Source organism: Melospiza melodia, chromosome 3 (genome assembly GCF_035770615.1).
Source record: "Melospiza melodia melodia isolate bMelMel2 chromosome 3, bMelMel2.pri, whole genome shotgun sequence".
Lineage (NCBI taxonomy): Eukaryota > Metazoa > Chordata > Aves > Passeriformes > Passerellidae > Melospiza > Melospiza melodia.
In genome coordinates, this window is record NC_086196.1 from 57,505,342 (window position 1) to 57,525,524 (window position 20,183).

Sequence of the window (20,183 nt, forward strand, 5' to 3'; positions counted from 1 at the left end):
TTTTAATAACTTTTGTGCAGGAGTGCAGGAGAGAGAAAAAAACAGTTTTAAATGGAAAATTTATTTTCATTACGATTATATTTACCTGGATCTTCACATTTAATAAAATCAGTTCTGTGCTTACATGTGTATTCTCTGGACAGTTGTAAATATCAAATAATTTAGATAAGCCATTTCATACCTGCACTAAGAAACCCAGAGAACAAAATAAAACATGTCTGAGGTTTAAATAAGATGTCAGAGCCTTCTCATTACAAAGCTTAATTCAGTATAATAGTCATCAAATTACAACACCAAAGCACTCAAATGTTTATAAACAAAGTAATGTTTTCCATTAATGAGATCCTCAACAGCTTTGTAACTGTGACCTTCCTGAATCACTTCTGGAGGCAAAACTGATTCAACAATGCATTTACTATTTTTTTTAATATATTCATAACATAGGCAGTGGTGAAATTGATGAGAGCTTTTCTGCCTTTTACAGAGAGACACATTCTGGGTAGGAGAAGGAAGGAACTAGCAAGAAACTCCACTCATTCTGCTGAGGGAAGTGTCTGCCTCTCTCCACTGCCCTGGGTGAAGGGCAAAGCAGAGCCACCTGTTCACTGCCACTGCCATGCATGTCCCCAGCTGTGCCCGTGGCTGTGTCCGTGAAGAACGTGCCAGAACAAGTGCTAGAAGAGCTGTTCCCCCAGACACCTGCGTCCCTCCCCATCCCTGGCCCTCTGGAAGGCATCTTGCAGCAAAGCCTCTCCCATGCTGCATGCTCTCCCATGCTGCATCCCATTCCAGCATGAACCTGTGGCCTGTTCCTGGAGCTGCACCTCCGAGCCAGCTTCCCCAAGGCTTCCGTGACTCCCCCTTGCCCAAATGCTGCTCTGCCGACTGCTGGCAGGACAGGGCAAGGGCACAGGGTGTTCCCCTTGACCCACAGCTGTTACAGGGCTTGCAAGGGTCTTCAGGGTGAAGAGAGAGGTGAGAATCTTGACTTCATGTTCAGAAGGCTTGATTTATTAGTTTATGATATATAGACTACATTATAACTATACTAATAAGAATAAAATTCTCAGAATACTAGCTAAGCTAAGAATAGAAAAAAATTATTAACAAAGCTCTGTGTCCAGGCAGAAAGCAAGAACAGCTCTGCTATGAGCGGTCAGTAAATCTAAACATCTACCCAATTCCAATCACAAATCCACCTGTTGCATCCTACAGCAGCAGATAACCATTGTTTACATTTTGTTGCTGAAGCCACAGCTTCTCAGAAAGAAGAAAAATCCTAAAGAAAAGATTTTTATGCAAAGATGTCAGTGACACACAGCCCCCTCCCCGTGTCCTGGTCGGGAAGCGCCCCCCGCAATGGAGCTGTGGAGCTGACACTTCTATTTCTGCCTGGTGGCACTATGGCTTGCTGGGTCCGAGTGTCACATCATGGGGCTAGAGGGAGCCCAGCAATTTCTAGTTTCAGACTGGGGCAGGTAATCTTTCCTTTTCATTCTTTTTCCTCTAGTCTTGCCTTTTTTCACCTGGCATACAGGCTTTCCCACCAGAGTGCCTACCGGGTAACAAGGTGCTGCATTCCTCAGCACACCATGGGGAGCTGTGTGCCTGCTTTCCTACTGAACAACTGGCAGTGGTCTTTGGCAAAACATCCTCCTGCTGAGCTACCACAAACTGCCCAACTTAACAGTGTGAGATCCCTATTTTTCCTTTATCTACTCATCCTTTGGCCTGAGCAGGAGAGGTTTACTGAGTTACTAAATGTCAGAGACAACCCGTATCACTCTCCACACCTGAACTCTTCCAAACTCTGTGAGAAATAAAAGCTAGCGCCAAGATAGGATAAACAACCTCTGAGTAGGGTCCAGCAGGAGTCTGGACGCAAACACAAAGGGATTGTGGGCTCCTTAAAACAAAAATGCATATTTTACATTTTGTGCCTGCTCCTGTTTATTTGGCCTCTTACAGTTCAGTGCTCTGTCTCACAGCTGCTATAAATTCACCCCAAACACTACAGGCATACTTTTTAAGCCCCTAAATACACTAGAGTTTCTTTCCACATCAGAACTTGCAAAACAATGCAAATTCTATATGATGAGACCCTGACCCAGGATCCTCTCTGGTTAGAGCCACAACTGCTACAATGATAATGCAGTGAATTCCTTCCTCGGATCCATGTTTTCTCCAACAACCCTAAGCTTCTGCTGCTTGGGTTGATCCTGTTCACTTAAAACCCTCAAAGCAGGAATTACTTTACTAAGAAATCCCACTGAGTACAAGCAATACTTGCAAACTCAGCCACCAGGGAAAAGAGAATTGGAAAATTAATCACCCTGTAAGAATGAGCAGCAAAAATATTATATCTAATCTTACAAAACACTAGCAGAGGTGGGAGAAAAGCGTCTTACATAGAAAATTAAGCCCCTATTAAGGAAAATCTGAAGAGATTTTTTTTTTGGCAATAAAGTCAGTCCCATAATATGAGTTAATAGCAATATGAATAATAGAAGAAAATGAAAATGCAAGGAATAAGATGACTGTGTCGTTACAAACAGACCATGTGAACCTGCTTGTAGATGGGGCTAAGAACTTATAGATAGCAACAGAAAAACTTATAGAAGCAACAGATGAAACTCTTAGTTCTAGAAGATGTTACTATCAACACAGACTTTGCTCAGCCAAGGCCAGGTTAAATTCCTGATCCTAGAGAAAAAGAACAAAGACTTAATAGAATTATGAATAGGTTTTTCTTTCTTTTATATAATGAAAGGGGGGTGCATACTGGAGGGGAGCATAGAGCAGGCGATTCAGGAAGTCTGTGCCTTTCAGGTACCTCAGCCGGTGGGGAAAAGGAAGAGGGAGATGCAGTCAGAAACTTAGGGTAAAAAACGGGGCTGTATCCCCCAACAATTTGAGCGACCTCATGGGAAATGCCCATGGCCTTTATTCAAACAAAGTTACAGAGCTCCTCTGTCTCCTTTTTGGACATAAACCTCTGGCATAATTTATTAATTTTCCTGACACTTGGGAGACACACTGATTATTCATTTCAGAGTTGCACAAACCCAAGTGCTCCAAGGTATTCCACAAACCAAGCACGCCAACTATCAGAAGTTCTTACTATTTATACAATTTAGCAAACTAAGGGATTAGCGTTCATTAGCTGCAAATGACATAGTTCCCTTATTAATTAGTCTTCTGTCTTCTGTTAGATAATGATTGGCTCGCTTCTCATGCTCATCAGTCAACATGCTTTCTCTTCTTGTGGGTCGGTGGTTTTGTTGGGCCCGTGGCCGTGAGTCGGTGGTCACAATCTGCCCCTGACAGAAATTACCTTTTACCCAGGCAAGCTGAGTTTGCTTTGTCAGTTTCTTCCTAATCATGGGGGTTCTGCTGTATGTCTTTGTGCCCACTATCAGTAGTCCATTCTTCTCGCCTGGCTTTATTAAACTCTCCCTACATCTGAGATTACTGAAGCATATGGCGCCCAAGACCTTAACAAGGCAATTCTACCGACAAGTCACTTGTATTTCTAACACGTGGCCATCACTTAGCGCTCGCCTGTTACCCGCTACCTGCCGCACGCATTACTGTCTTTTCTCGCTGATTAGGCCGGATGTACAACAAAGCCCGCCCTTTCCTGAAAAGATTTTTACACGGCTCACATTTTACACCACTTGCCTCCGGGCGGCCCGAGCGGGGCCGCGGCCATGACGGGCCCGTGGGGCGGCGGAGCGGCGGCGCCTGCGCAGCGCTGCGGGCGGCGGAAGGCGCCGAGCCCCGGCCATGGCGCGGCGCGTCCTGAGGGGGCTGCTGCTGCTGGAGGCGGCGGGGCTGCTCGGCGCCCTCCTGCTCTACCGCGCCATGGACCGCAGCCAAGGTGCGGCGGGGACGGGGGGCGGGCAGGGGAGGCTCCTCCGCGCGGGGGCCGCCGGCGGTGCCCGCGGAGCACGTCGCACAGGCTGGGCTGTGTAAGGAAATGCCGCCGTGTGGGGTCAGGAGTTGGGCTGGCGTGAGTGCAGGCGCACAGGGCTGGCTCGCTGGCGCTAGGATTTACCTCTGAAGAACGAGCTGCTGGTGTAGCTTTACAAACCCAAGCCCGCGAGCAAGCAGTCCTTCGGGCGGCAGCACGCCACCACACCCGGAACAAAAAGGAATCCTACCCGGTGTTATAGTAGCAGCACCGGGCCGGATGAGTATTTGAAAGGAAGACAGGCTGCCCGCAAATGAGGCAGGAATTGATCAGTCCTATTCCAGGCACCTGGCGTTGAGCCCCTGAAGGGATGCCCTGGCTGTGTCTGGGTCTCCTAGCCTTTGCAATTTGACATTTCCCAGGCTGAGGACAGAGCCGGCTGGCAGGAGGCGGCCCCCATTGTCTCCCAGATTGTTTAATTTCAGTCTCTTAGGCTCAGGATTCCGTGCCCAGGTAACACAGAATAAGCAAAGCCCCAGTTTGGTTACTACGAGGGGGCTTGCTCTGCAGAGCAGCAGCCTTACTTTGCATGCAGGGCTGTGCAGGGTGCAGCACTGGTTAGATAGACCTGTGTCCCTTTGGAAAAGGAGCTGTCCTGCCTGCAGGGTCAGGGTGAGCCAAAAGGCAGCTGCTGCTTTGGCTGGGAGGGCAAAAATCCACCCATTTCAGCAGTGGTGTGGTCTTCATGCTGAGTGCAAGCTGAGCTTTACCTTGGCATCAGTTTGCTTTTGTTTTCCAGGACCCAGATGGTGTCAGGCAGGCTCTTAAATTTCAGCCATCTTTGCATTTTTATTAGAAAATACATGTAACAAAAATATGGAGAACAGATGTTTTCAGCCTACTGTAACTTGATGCTAGGCGTTCATCTTTGGGATTTTTTTCTCCTCTTTTGCAATTCTTATATCCATTTGCATATTCTCTATAATTGCAGTTCCATAAGGTGCAGTGGGCTAATCTAACAGCTCAGTGAACTCAGAGGCTTTTACTGCTTTTTTTGTGTTAGTACTAGAATGGGTAACATCCTTTTACAAGCTGCTGTAAATAATTAAAATGGCATAAACCTGTTGTGATTTTCTACTGGGTTGTCAAGAGCAGCCCGCGGAATGATTCAGTGAACATCTAAATCTGCACAAGGAAACAAAATTTCCCTGGTTTTATGTGCATGTCAGTCTATGAGAGGCATGCAGCTTCCTGTGAGCTGTAGGACTTGGTTATCACAATTGTGAGGAAGCTCAGAAAACACTGCAATGTATGAGTAACCTGAATAAAGTCTCTGAAATTATTTTTTAAAAATAAATTCCTATCACATTATTTAATGGTGGCGGTAACTAGCAAAATTTAAACAAATTTTGATGAAACAACACTGGTTAGAAAAATAGTGCATTTAATTATTCATCTTAATATATGCTGGGAAAGTAACTGTGATTTATCTTTCTTGTCAGATTTCAGATACACAATGCAGAAGAGGTTTCCATCAATTCTGGAAGGTGAGTTTGTAGTCGCTGGCTTCAGGATGGCTGAAGCTTCTGTTGCATCTCAATATATAGAACAGTATCTTAGGATGGCTTAAAACCTTCCCCAGGAGACACTGCAGAAGTTTTTATTGTTAAGGCATGGCTGGAGTGTCAGACTGTTGGACAGAGACCTCAGAGCTGGAGGGTTATACACTAAATAAAATCAGCCACAAAGGGGCTGCTCATCACATATGTCTAACTTAGAGCTGACATGGATTTTCCTATTTTTCAGTTTATTACAAATCCAATGAGCGGTCTGGAATTCATGGCATAAGGGAGAATGACCAGATGACATGGTTAAGCAGCAAGAACTGAAGTAAGAAAGATTAAATAAAAAACTATTTAAGAATAATTATTTTTCAAATGTCCACATCAAGTTCATCGTCTTGATTTCTTGCCTTTGAACTTGTTTTTCAGCCCTCTGTGCCTGAACTGTTTCTTCCTTTTGATGATGCTTTTCACATCCCTGTTGTGAAGCCACTTGTCTCGCTCTATTTCCCACTGGATCTGTTTGACATCTGGAGAAGGAAAGATGAGAATTTAGGAGCCAATGGATACCTCTGACCATGATGTGGCACGCAGATCAATCATGTCCAAGTTAAAACTTGACTACTGTATTTATAAAAGTTAATAAAGTGCAAACTGCCTTTTTTTCTGAGAAAGCTGCGGGTTTTTTTGTTTCACAAAACAAACCTACCATCTCAGAGTTTTAGACACTGCTTTGTATTTTCCTAATGCTAGACACGTTTGCGTTAGGAGCAGTGTTTATTCAAGCAGCATATACACATATAATTCATTAGAATTACTTTGGGAAAACTGCTTTCTGCTTCACTGACACTGCAAGAAGACAGTCCAGTAGGTAAGTAAAGACAGCAGTACCTTTTGCTTTCCCTTCCCAAGGAATCACAGACACTTTACCTTGCAGAATTCACACAAATGCTTGACAAAGAGCATCCTGCCTGTCCCTGTTCAGAGTGAAAGGGCCAAGGACAGCCTCTCCCTCTTTTCTGAAGCCTTATTACTCCACTACTCCCACTTAATATTTAGCACTGGGCATCTCTTGTCACCAGAGAAAACTGTGACATTTTCCTGATGCTGAGCTACTGTCCCTGCTGTGTGTGGTTTCTGACCCTGTGTTCCAGTTAAAGGTGGTTCATCTATTCATGCACAGAACCTGAAGGGAAAGAAGTGAATTTCAGCATTACAGCTGCCTGCTACTTGCAGTGTGTACTTACTCGCGTTATCTCTGTTGGCCATGGCGTTCATTCCGATATTGTCGAACTTAGAGCCAGCATTTTCATCCAGCAGATAGCCAAACTTTAAAGAGAGAAAATTCAGTATTCTGTTACAAAGCAACAGGTGAAATGCTTGAAAGTGCTTTTTGTTCAGCACTGATCAAACTCACCTCTTCTGCAGATGCCAGTATACCAGCATCTTGGAGTTTTCTCTTCTTTCCTCGCCTGGATCCTTCAAACAAAGAGTATTGCTCTTATGAGACACAACTTCAAGTTCCCAAAGACACTAAAACAAGTTTTACCATGTTTTAAATGTTTAGAACTTTTTATTAATGAGATTGTCTGCATTAGCTATGTTGTAAATCTTTGTTCCTCACCCCCTCTAAGTTTCCAACCAAGAATTAAATAGCACAAATCTGTGCATCAGGTGTAACAGATGCACAAAGCACCAGTACAACTTCATCCTTCTTCAAAATTCGTCCTTCAATTCTCATCTCTTCAACAGCAGACTGTTACTGTGAATTATGCTGGCTGGGGATAACCTCCTTTTCATTTATGGTTTATTCAAATCTGAACCTCGATCCAAAATGTTATAATCTGCTGTAGTAAATCCCTCTATTTGCTGTAGTAAATCCTTCTACTCCAAAGGTTTTTGAACTATTTTATTTCTATTAAGCTTTCATGTCAGTGTTTTCTTACCTTCCAGTGATCCTGCAAAATTCATATCTTTCTTTTTCTTGCCCTTTTTACTGACGGATTTCAGTTGCTTGTCATTGTTTGAGTCTGATAGGAAAAAAACCCAAATACATCAGTCTCCAATTTTCACACCATGTACATGTATTTAAAGTGCAACAGAGACTAAAATTCATTTCTAGGCATACTTGTCAAAATGGTCCAAGTCTTTAAAAGGCAGTGCACACAAGCAAATCTAGAATTTCCTCAAGCTGGACCATTAAAAATTGGTCTTTGGTGTCCTGTTCTCTATGTTGTTTCCACAGCACCAGAAGGGAACGATACTATGATACATAGAATACAAAAGCTAAAAGCAGGCATTAGGTAAACCTTGAATGTCTGCATGGCAAGTTTGGTGAAATAATCTCATGAAAGATTGTGTTAACAACTGTTTGAGCAGTTTGCCTCCTCTACCCTCAGTCATCTTCCTGTGACCTTTAGTTATTAATTGAATACTCCATTAATCTCTGCTTTTCCAGCCACATGCACTGTATTCTGTGTAAACTGTGCTTTTCAGGTGAAAAAATAAAACCATGCAGATACAAGAATCAGTTACTACTCCAGTGGTAATAAAAAATTGAGTGCATAGCTCTATTACAAGAGTAAGCTGTTAATTGTGAGACAGCCATTTCAATAAAAGTAACTTCATCTAAAAAAAACCAGCATTAACTGTGTCTGAAGAAACACAAAAATTATCAATTACCAGATTTTTTTTCCTCCTTGAGCTCTTTTAATATTTCTGCCTACTGAAGCCAGTTATTCATGTATAAATTTTCAGAATGAAAGAAACATGTCTCATTTGGAAGTTTTTGATGCCTAATTCCCACCCTCATCTAGGAGATTGTGCCTGGAAATGCTTCTCTTAAAAATTTCATTGTACAGAGAAAGGCTTGTCATTTCTTTGGTTAAAAGCCAAACTTCCCACCTAGATAACTAAAATGGAATTTGCATATGTAATTACATATTATATAACCTATTTTTAAAACTTTTTCTTCTTGCTTTTCAGTAACAAATGGCACTTTACCTAGGTCATCATCATCTTCAGACACATCCATAAATACACCTCCTTCTTCATCCATATCCTCTTCAAAGTCTTCATCCATACTTCCTAAGGAGACTTCCTCATCGTCCAGATCACTGAAGTCATCTTCATCATCAGAATCCTCCCAGTCAGCACCAGATCCCTCACCTTTCTTGCGGCCCTTGGGATTTTTTTTTATGTTACTAAAAGAAGATGAAACAAGCTTAGCACTTCATCTGGAAAAATGCTGTTTGCATCTAGATGACATCTATCTAGTGGCAAAGACTATGTTAGGAAAGTTCAACATCATTGCAAAGTACTGCAAATGTAGGCTGAGACCTAAAATATACATATTATACACTCAGGTATGTTTTCAACATTGGTATAGGCAGTTGTGTTATAAAAGTAAACTATTTTAAGAAGTTCTGGAGAGAATCCTACTCTGAAATTAGCAGAAATGACAGCTTGAGTATTTTATCTCCTCTGGGTGTTTGCTCCTTTTCAGAAAGTCTTTTCTGTAAAACACAAACTGCTCTATTAAACACCAGTCAAGATCACAAAAATGTTTCAAGTTTCACTAGGAGTTTAGACTTTAATTCTGCTGTTGACTTAAGTGAAAAAGTCTCTGTGCAAATTCAAATGCTGCATTATAGATACTTTGAGTAAAATAGAAGCTGCTTAATCATTTACAATTGGACTCAATGAACCTAAAGGTCCTTTCCCACCTAAATGATGATTAATGGAAGTGCTGACTGCAGGAGAACTGAGCTCTGTGACTCTGGATCTCACAAAGCTTGTTAACTGTGTTAGGTCCAGTTACAGCCAGTACTTATGGCAGCAATGCCATTATGCCTCATTCTACTTCCTTTTGTTCTTGGTAATTCTCAAACACAAACCTGAGACAATGAAAAACAAGATTTTACACTGCTTACTGGGTCACTCTATTGTATAAAATAAACAATTAATTAATTAATTAAGATAATCCAATACTACAAGTCTCATTTAAGGACTATAAGCATCCCAAAGTCATCACTATGGGACTATTATGGGACATGCAGAAAACCTGCATTACTCAATGTAAATCTGATATTGCCTTTTTTGCAAGGTGGTATTCTAAATCATTCTGAAAAAAGTCTATCTCCTTCCACAGAGGAAACTCTATACAGATACTAAGACAAGAGGAGTAAGAACTAATCTGAAGTCTTACCCAGCAAAATCAAGGTCATCCTGGTCAACAACGGCATTATCAGCAGCTTCAAAAGAATCTAGGGAGAAAGAAAAATGTTATTACTACAAAGAAATATGCAAGTCATTGCATCCAGCAGGTACCTTCCAGTACCTAAAGGATGCCACAAGAGAGCTGGAGAGGGACTTTTTCCAAGGCCATGTAGTGACAGGATGAGGGGGAATGGCTACACAATGAAAAGAGTTTAGATTAGGTGCTAAGAAAAAATTCTTTACTGCGAGGGTAGTAAGGCACTAGAACAGGCTGCCCAGAGAAGCTGTGGATGCCCCATCCCTGAAAGTGTTCAAGGCCAGGCTGGATGGAGCTCTGAGCAACCTGTCTTGTGGAAGCTGTCCTTGCCCATGGCAGGAGGGATGGAATGAGGTGATTTTTAAGGTCCCTTCCAACCCAAGCTATTCTAGGATTCTAGCATTGCAAAATATCTAATTTTCAGATATAGGGCCATTATTTGAAGCTTCTGAATTTATGAAGCAAATTCTCATGGGAGATACTACTAATAAAAGACAAATGCAATTAGTAACAAATTCTTGTTGTAACTAAGACCACGTTAATTGAGTCACTAAGAATCCTGACAAAAGAATGTAGAATTCTCTGAAAATATTGTACAAAACACTTATGGAGATTTAACTGGATTTTTTTTTAATACATATAAGTAAAATCTGAAATAATAAAATAATGGACATTTTCTGGTACACTAACAAATTTAAATTCTGGAACAAATCACACACTAATTCCAAAGCAAAGTACATGCTACAGGAAGAGCTAAGACTACTGCAGAAGTTTGCCAATGACCATCCTAAACTCATAATCTCATGAAAGATGTTAGAAACTATGAGAGAAACTGTAAGCAAGACTGAAAAAGGCTAAGCAGTAAAGAAAAAATAGAGGCAAATGTTAGATGCTGTTAGAACAGGTTACTCAGACTTAGGAAGAGAACAAAAGGGCACGACCTGCCACTCATGAGTGTAAGTTCAAAATCAGACAATTCCCAGCCACTCAAACAAGCAGACTACTGCAGTGGAGGGAGCAAGGCCTCTTTTCCAAACAGCCACCCAGGCAGCTCACACAGCACATAGCAGGAACTGCTGTCAGCAGTAGCACAAAGAGCAACTGGAAAGCCAGTTTTCTCCCACTGCCATATTCCTCTATCTGGCTCCTTTACACAATATGAACTATAAAAAGGATAAATTAGTAATTTGAAAAATCTGGGAATACTGGGATAGTTACTGCAAGGAAGAACACAGCCTTACCCAATGCTCTTTCAAATTCATCATCATCCACATCTTCCACACTTTCTTCATCATCCAGACGCTTTTGTTTCTCTCTCTTCTTATCAAACTTTGAATAAAATCTGAAACAACAGACACAAAATTACAGGGGATGATGTTTGACTTTATTATTAAAGAATCTGCAAATTGTTTCCCATGTATGTTACCAGTGGAAAACTCTAAGTGATGGTTTCAAACACATCAAAAATCAAGAGACTTGTACTTCCTTTGTTTATCAAAAAATCAGTCACTACTGTAATACTTAAAACAATGAAATTTCACTGGCCAAAGGTGGCAGAAGTTATTTTCAACGTAATGAATCTATAAAAAACCACAACAAAGATGTAAAAATCTGCCTTAGACTGAGAAGGAAGAAAGGATCAAAATCAACTTGAATATAATTGGGAAAAAATAAAGAAGACATTCACACATCAAGTTTTATTACATTTTCTCACACAGCCCTCTTCTTTTGGGTCTTAGTTTTATCTTCTGTCAGCCATTTTCACCTTCATTTCATGTTAAAGAACCACCAAACACAGAAGGCAATTTTGACCATATACAAAAGAGTTCTTTGTACAGAAGACTTCAAATGTGTAATCTCAGTTTTAGCCACCCCCAATGTAACAATACTGTTAACTTTTCACACGGGGGCACATTTTTAAGATGCTTTTCTTTAATCTTGAAACTAACACCACTTTTTTATTTATTTAGTAGTAGTATATTCCTCAATACTACAGTATCAATTAATTTATAATAAATGAAGTTAATTCAAATGATAATTTGCTAAGGAGCCAGAGGTAATCAGTGTTTTGATCTAATAAAAACAAGTCTTTGCCAAATGCATATCACTTCAATTTTAGTATTACAACTGCATTTTTAAATTATAATCTCAAAGGAAATTCAAAGAAACAGAAACAACTTGAGTAATAAAAATCTAAATACTCTGAAAAGTAGCTCCTCTTTCTTTTGCTAATAACATAAACAAGCTATATTCCAGCTTTTATTATATATACCTCTAATGCATAAGAATTACAGCCCACAAAATATTCACCATTACCCACTACTTAAGGCTTCTCTATTGTAATGTCAGCTTACCTAATTTACTTTAATTTACAAGCCCCAACTGCCTTTGTTCATAGGTGATATTCTTTCCTAAGCACTTTTGACAAATGTTAAAATTATGTCCAAGAAAAGCACTAAGTCATTCAAATGAATCAAAATTTGCAAATCCTTGAAATACCAGAGAGTACTTACAAAATGCAGTGGGTTTTAATGGCACTGCATTAAAAAAACAACACTTAAAATGAATATTCACAAGTATTCCATTACCTGTGAAAGAAGACTTCATCCACTGGGATTTTGCTTTCATCTTTGGCCCGGAATTCCTTACTGTTGACTGCAAAAAGAAAACAAGAACTGATTTTACCCCAAGTTGAAATGCTGGTTATTCTTTCCATAGGTTAAGCAGCACACACAGATAGAAGCAGACACATGGTGTCATCCATTCAATAATGGGGAGCTTATCTGAAAACCTCTTCAGACCAACACAGAAAGCAATTCTGACCATATACAAAAGCGTAATTTTTACAGAAGACTTCAAATGTGTAATCTCACTTTCAGCCATCTCCAATGTAACAATACTGTAAACTTTTCAGACAGGGGCAGGTTTTTAAGATGCTTTTCTTTAATCTTGAAACTAACATCACTATTTTATTTATTTATTAGTAGTATATTCCTCAGGACAGAATTGCTCCCAAATTGCTCCTTAAACTCAGAATAAACTAAAAAATGTGACAAAGTGTATAGGCTAAAATTTCTATTTTCAGCTTTAAGAGCTGTAAAACCAGCCATAAAAGTACATCAGTACATAACTAAAACCTCTGCAACACAACAGACTCAAAGCTGGTGGAAAAGCACATCCCTGGGAATGCTACAGAGACACTGTACCTCTTCTGTCCTCAAGTGGCATGTTTTACTGATAGTTTGCTCTGGTTTTTTAACTGCTGGTTTTTAAACTACATCCTACTCTTGACTGTTAGAAACAGTGGGACTGGACAAAAGGCAGCTTATTTCTGGAGGCAGGAAGACTCTAAGCAAAATAACAGTGCCAAAGAAAAGATACCTTACACTCATCCTTAAGCTGCAGCTGTGGCATTGTATGGAGCAATCCATATCATTTAATGAAAGAACTTAATGTGATTTAAATAATTATATAGATCCTTTTTTTCTGGTATTTAAACCATTTTTCAATAATAATAAACAGAATAAAAATGGCTATAGAATAACTGACTTTCTCTACATATTTTTTTCTTGAAATGATTCAACACATCCAAAGTTCCACCTGTGAAGATTCCATACATCCTTACAAGAAGATGAGGTCTGATCCTGAACAGGAGGCATGACCATTGCACTCCTGATGGATGGCACTTTCTTTTATTGCTAAAACAAACAGTATAGACAGTGCAGATAACACATCAACATCAACCAACCAAGGATTTTTTAGTCATCATAATCTTAACTGATTTAAGGGGCAGACTTACCTGCAAGATTCTGCATATCCTTCATAAACTGCTTCTTCTTTGGCTGCATTACCACACTGCTGGTGTTTTCTGTATCAGAATATAATTCAGAGAGAATTTTTATTTTATGACTATTGATACAGAACTGTTAGGAGCAGCTGACAGACCAGTGGGTTGTGCTGCCATCCAAAATGACCTCAAGAGGCTGGAGAAATGGGCTGACAGAAACCTCCTGCAGTTTAAGAAGGGAAAGAGCAAAGTCCTGCACTGAAGGAGGAACAACCCCAGGTACCAGTACACACTGGGGGCTGCCCAGCTGGAAAGCAGCTTGGCTAAGAACACCCTGGTAGTCCTGGTGGACACTCAGTTGGCTGTGAGCCAACACTGTCCCTGCAGCAAAGAGGGCTGATGGTTTTCCTGGCATTTGTCAGACCACACTTGGAGCCCCATGCCCAGGTCTGGGCTCTCCAGTATAAGGCAGACATGGGCATACTGCAGAAATCAAGGGATGGGTCATTAAACTGATGAAGGAGACTCCACCTGAACACCTGGAAACACTTTTTCACTGTGAGCACAACTGTGCACTGGCACAGATTGCAGAGAGGCAGTGGAGTCTCCACTCTTGGAAACATTCAAAAACCATCTGGAGAGTCTGCTCTAGGTGTCTCTGCTTGAGCCCACAACCTCACAGGTCCCTTCTAGCCTCAACCATTCTGTAGTGTTCACATCTCCCTATCCCTTGCTGATTCCTGCAAAGGGAGCAGTTCTGCACTGCAGGTGTGAGGGCCAGCAGGATGTGGCTGTCAGCTGGCTCTGGGTCGCAGACATCTCTCCCACAGCCCTGAAGACTGATCCCACTCCTCTGTTCCACCACTTGCACCCCAAATACTCAACAAGGCCAATCTGAGAGAATGACAATTCAGAGAGCACCTACAACCAGGATCACAGAGGTGCCTACCTTTGCCTTTGCTGAGCTTGGGATTTCTGTACACAAAGCGATCCAAGAACCTCATTAAGGTGAAATCCTGCAAAGGGTCACCGGAGTACTGAATGTGATTTCCCTGAAAGCAGGAAAAAGACAAAAAACATTAAGGTGTCCATTTTAGAAAGACACCATCTAAACACAGAGGACTCAATCAGTTCAAGAACAACATTAAAACATACTTTAAAAAGATAAAGATTTGGGGATACAATACCACATAACCCTGATCAGATCCTTCTTTTTGCAATTTCACTATTTGCTTAACTAAACCACAACTCCTTGCTTTGTTTCAGTGATAAACTGCCTGGCAATGTACCGTGCTAACAGCAGTTAATACTCAACATCATTTCAATACCATATATTCAAATGAAAAATAAATATTTTAAATACATATCTGTGAAAGCTGGAGTGGTTTTTGCATACAACAGTATTTTTAAAAGAATTTGTTCCTGTAGTAGGGTTTCCCATATTTAAAAAAAAATTAAATAAAAGGATATTAAAAAACCTCTAATAAAGCTTTAAGCATTATATAATACCTACATTTCTACAAAACTAAAACTTTTGTAAGCAGTATCCTTTACATATAGCATTGTCATTCCATGAAAAGCTTGGCATTTTAGAGTATGATAAGAGCTCTGCAGAGCTGCTAGTTACCCACAAATTGCAAGGAGACTTGATAATGTATTTTTTCAAATGGCAAAAGATACCTGACATAAAATATCAAACCTCAAAGCAACAAGCTATCAAAAGCACTTACTTCTAGAATCGTTTTTGCAAACAGGGCCACAGACGGATGAAAATGTTCAGAAAGCTGAAAAACATGAGTCATTAATTTATTTCTAATTAAAAAATACATTGTAAGACCACTCTGTGACTTACTAAATAACAGACATACACATAGCCATGCAAGGCTGATGAAACACTTTAACAACTGAAGAACTTCAGGTTCTAATCTTTTATTTGCATTAAATACATTTTTATTTACAATTTTATTTAAGTCAACACTAAAAAGCTTTAATGATCAAAGCTAAGATCCAATAGTCAAAAAATATTATTATTGTCCAAATCTCCACTTAAAAAAATTCTATTCCCCACTCAAGAATATCAATATTGTATGGAACATATACAAGCTTAAAGCTAAACAACATGTCAGCTTTAACCTCTCTCTTCAGCTACTTCAAAAATAACCAAGTTCTTTTTCCTCTCTTCATACAAGGGCCTCACTTTTAAACTCAACAACAGCAATTCAAGAATGTCCTACCTTCTTCAGTTCCCAAAGGCTTGTACTTTCAGCACCACAGAACAAAGGACTTCTGTGCAGAGGATCATAGGAAGCTTCACCCTTCCTGCCTGTGAGGTGGACAGGAGCAAAACAAATTTTCTCAGGCAACTTTACCAGAGTGTTATTCTTATTTCCCCATAACAGTAATGCTGCCCATCACTCCCAGCTGGACAGGCCAGGGTTCATCTGGCAGCAGGACAAGGCTGTATTCAGCTGCCCTTGAAATACACTAGTCAAGAGTCTCATCACTGCTGAGGTAACAGATAAATTGCTCTGAGTGGTTGCTTTCAACCAAACTTCAATTTAAAAACTAAAATAATGTTTTAATCACTTAATCTTACAACAACTCTTAACCAGCATGTCCCTGTTATGGACTCTTAGCTGTTTAATTATCTATTTTCTTGCCAATTTACCTCCCATATTCAGATGATGAACCCACGAGGCTGATGAATTTGAATTGTTTGTTTTAGCAGAATTTTCCATTGTGCTTTTCTTTTCATCTCCTCCTTCTTTGTCAGCATCCACAAATTTTTCCTCATCCTCTTCAGCCTCTTCTTGATCCTTAAAGCACTCCTCATCATCTGACCCCTAAAAAACAAAAACCATGAGCAAACAGCTTTTTCTTTCCATATTTACTCTGATATTTTAGAAAAACGCACATAAAGTTTTTGAGCTACTTATAAAAATTTAAACAAATGATGGTTGATGTTTAAGAAATACAGATTTTTGTCCTTGATATAGCACTTAAAATTGAACTTTACTGCTTAGAACACACAACTATAATGGTCCCTCCCCATCTCAAGAAACATGTTAGCAAATGGTTACTAAAAGACAGGTTAGGAAAATGTGCTTAGGAAAACAGCTCTTATTGAAAAAGCAGTGAGATAAAGAAACCATCTTATACCATGTGATCCTGTAACTGGGCCCTTAACTCTGGTTTTACTTTCAGAAGCTCAGACAGAAGGTACAGGGTTCCACAAATGAAGGGAGGCATTTGTCCACAAGTGACTTGGAGCAGCCTCTTCACAAAGGCCTTCACACGCCGCAAAACGACATCTGCCTTCAGAGACTTGTAGACAAGATTTAGAAACATGGATGGCTTGGAGCACGTTGCTAAAGCAGGATCCAGAAGCTTCCTGTAGGAAACACAGGAGAAATTTTGCTGGTTGTCACAATGCACACAGGAGAACAACTGCTGTTAACAACAATTACCTACATTTTTCAGAGGGCGATCTAAAAACAGTTTGTTCCTCAGTATTCCATACTATTAAGATCAATCCTGAACTGTCAAGAGCTGTGTAATATTTCTGAATATATATGAGACATTGAAGATTAAAAAAAAAACAAAACTGCCTTGGTAAACAAAATATCGCAAGAAAATAAAAAGAACTGAAAACTTTTAAAATTTGAGATATTCAGTGTTAAGGAACTAATCTGATTTGCTCATTTGTTTAAAAAAAGAAAGCAGATGGTTAAAAATCAGCACAATACACAATCAGATGAGACATTTGTACTGGCAAGCTCATTTTCTAGGCTGCCATGCACAGTAAGGCCCTTAAATACTCTCCACATTCTCAGGGAACTTGAAATTCTCATTCTAAATAATCAGTAAATTCCCCTTAGTCATCTAAACAGAAGCCTGTAAGGATCCTATAAAGAGTCTAAACAATCAGCTGGCACAAGAAAAAAAAGCAGTATTTTTATAACACAAGGCTTTCCAGCTACACAAATTAAATAATCTAAAAAATTTAAGATAATATTCCTCCTCCTCAAAATAAGGGAAAAAAAAAAAGAAACTATTTTAGGCTATTTACAGGCCAAACTTACAGGCCTAATTACTTTACAGGCTAGTACCTGTAAACGTGATGTCAGAAGGAACAGTTATCAATTAGTTTCAAATAAGATCTGGAAGTAAAGCAAGCCACCAGAAGAGTGGCAAAGGATGAAATGCACATGTGTTCTCAGGACCCATCACTGTCTTTTGTTTTTTCCTCATGTTAAATCAAAGAAATCCAAGCATTTTCTTCCAGCTCCTACAAAACATTGGGAATTTTACCCAACGAAACACAAAACTAGCAAGATCTTAAAAGCAAAGTGTTTCTACAACTTTTAATTAATGGTGACTACCATAAAAATGAAATTTAAATTAAAATGAAATGAATATAAAAAATGCAAACCTGCCACTTACTTGTACAGCGCTGCATAGTACCTGTCCGACACAGTCTGCTGAGAGTCCATCACTTGGAACAGCAGCATCAGGGCCTGGACACCGGTACTGAAGTTCACAAGATGCAGAACTTTGAACAAGGTGTTCATTTGCTCTTTCACTTTCTCATCACCAGTCTCAGCGTAAGGGTAAGCTCTGTTTACCCCACAAAGAAGAGCACTGAGCATTTTGGATTCAACGTCCTTTTTCTTTATGCAGTTCCGGAAAAAGCAGAAGTACAGAGTTATCAGCTTGTTAGCCAGTGCACTTTCCTCATGACTGAGGACTATCTGATTCAGAAAGCAGATGGCATAATACTGAGTTTTCACGTTGATGTTTGAGCGGTACAGCAGCCTCTCCACCTCACTGCACACCACTCCCTTCATGTTTGGATGCTTGTGAAGCAACGTCTCCAAGAGATAGGAGGCTTTGGTGGCGATCTTGTTCTGAGGGTCACCCAGTTTGTTCACCAGCAGAACCAGCAGAGCTTTCTCCTGCTCGGGCTTGTTACAGAGCAGCTCGTGGGACACTGCCAGCGCCCGGGATTTCGTGGCTGTCAGGCAATCGTGGCTCAGTGTTTCCAAGGCCTGCACGAACTCTGCTATCTGCAGCTTCAGGTGATGCTCAAAGTACCAGAGGATCAACCTCCTGTCTCTTGAGTCCTTGTTGCCACTCGACATCTGCACTATGCTGTTAAGTGGTCGCTGGGAGAACGACCGCAGTTTCCGATTGTCTGGTAAGATATCTGTAATGAGAAGCTCCTTGAAAGTATCCAAAGCCATAAGGCTCTGCTGCCTGCTGCCCTTTTTCTTTATGAGGTTTATCAAGTTCTCAACGAATTGGAGACTGTGGACAGCACTGTCCTGGATGAGAAGGGTCATTGCTGCCATCCTGTCAGCCAAGGTACCCGAGGACACAACAGTTTTAATCCATGCAGCAGAGGCCCCCTTCTGATACTCTGTCTTATTCTTAAACAGGTCTGTCTCGTGTTCATACAGCTTCTGGGCCAGGGCCTTGTACTTGGACAAAAGTGTCTGATTCTGTGGTTCTGGAGAGAACTCGTTGGTGTATTCCATATCATACCACTTACCTCCTGGTTTGATCAGGATTGCTTGCCTAGCATGAAATTCAAAATCTTCTTCCAGCCTTTCTTTCTTTGCAGAAGGCTGCTGGCCCTGATCACCACCAGCCTGCTTTTTCTTGCTGTCTTTCACACTGCTTGCCTTTTCCTTTCCTTTTTTTTCTTTTTTCCCTTCTAGTGAAGGACGATTTGTTTCCTTTTTGCTTTTCTCTTTCTTTGGAGGCTTCTCTTTCTCCTTGCTGCCGCCATCATCATCATCCTCATCCCCCTCCACCACCAGGCAACTGTTTGCATACTTGTTGAGCCCCAGGGAGCTGACGAACGCCTCCAGCTCCCCTTCCTTCAGGTCATCGATCGTGTCCTTCTTGCCGCCGTCCACCATCTCGCTCTCCTCATCCACAGCACACAGCATGAGGTAATCTTGCTGCAGAGACAGGGCACATCTGTCACTGGCAAGGTTTGCCAAGACTCCCAAGGCTTCCCCACAGAATCCATGAATGGTTTGGGTTAGGAGGGATTTTAAAACCATAAAGTTCCAACCCGCCTGCCATGGGCAGGGACACCTTCCCCTAGGCCAGGATGCTCAGAGTCCCACGCAGCCTGGCCTTGGGCACCTCCAGCGATGGGGCACCCGCAAGTTCTCTGGGCAGCCTGTCCCGGTGCCTCACCATCCCCTGAGCACAGAACTTGTTCCCAACACCTGCGCGTGCCCCGCAGACCCCGCGCCCCGCAAGGGCCCGTCCGGGATGGGGGTCCCGGCCGCCACGTGCTCCCGCTCCTCCCGCGCTCCCTCACCTTGGTGCCGCCGAGGCGCAACACCTCTTCCAGCGTGAACTCTCCCGCATCCCCGTCTCCTGCTTCTTCGTCACCATCGTCGTCCTCCTCGCCGCTGTCGCCGCCCGCCTTCCTCCGCTCCCCCAGGCCGAAGTCCCAGAGCGCGGCCGCCATCGCTGCCCGCCGGAAGCGCTGCCGCGCACCCGCCTGACGCGCCTCCGGCAGGGACCGGGCGGGGAGGAGGAGGAGGAGGAGCGGGAGGAGCGGGAGCAGCGGGAGCAGCGGGAGCCGCTGCCATGGTGCTGCCGCTCGCTCGCCGCGCGCTCCTGGCGGGCCGCCGGCGGCTGCCC

At 41.6% G+C, this 20,183-nt stretch overlaps 1 protein-coding gene and 1 long non-coding RNA gene across 2 annotated transcripts; one reads left to right on the plus strand and one right to left on the minus strand.

Moving 5' to 3' along the window:
* The first annotated feature begins 3,769 nt into the window (after positions 1–3,769).
* LOC134415893 (uncharacterized) lies at positions 3,770–6,149 on the plus strand. Its single transcript, XR_010027131.1, has 4 exons — positions 3,770–3,880; positions 5,416–5,460; positions 5,720–5,803; positions 5,905–6,149. It is a non-coding gene; the product is annotated as an uncharacterized LOC134415893 (long non-coding RNA).
* Positions 5,337–20,027, minus strand: CEBPZ (CCAAT enhancer binding protein zeta). The gene is made up of 16 exons (XM_063151876.1): positions 19,855–20,027; positions 17,961–19,483; positions 16,677–16,908; positions 16,186–16,360; positions 15,752–15,840; positions 15,248–15,301; positions 14,467–14,569; positions 13,530–13,598; positions 12,319–12,385; positions 10,972–11,072; positions 9,683–9,740; positions 8,479–8,678; positions 7,422–7,505; positions 6,893–6,954; positions 6,723–6,804; positions 5,337–6,005 (listed from the first exon to the last, which is right to left on the minus strand). Exons 1-16 carry the CDS (start codon positions 20,005–20,007, stop codon positions 5,866–5,868), a joined length of 3,192 nt encoding a protein of 1,063 aa, XP_063007946.1. The 5' UTR covers positions 20,008–20,027; the 3' UTR covers positions 5,337–5,865.
* Between the last annotated feature and the right edge of the window lie 156 nt (positions 20,028–20,183).

Excerpts from the sequence above, each read along its gene's own strand:
- CEBPZ (XM_063151876.1), bottom strand. The coding sequence starts at position 20,007 with ATGGCGGCCGCGCTCTGGGACTTCGGCCTGGGGGAGCGGAGGAAGGCG. Across the intron at positions 12,386-13,529 it reads GGATATGCAGAATCTTGCAG|TCAACAGTAAGGAATTCCGG; the intron begins GTAAGTCTGCCC and ends TTCTTTTTGCAG. Across the intron at positions 6,805-6,892 it reads TACTGGCATCTGCAGAAGAG|TTTGGCTATCTGCTGGATGA; the intron begins GTGAGTTTGATC and ends CTCTCTTTAAAG.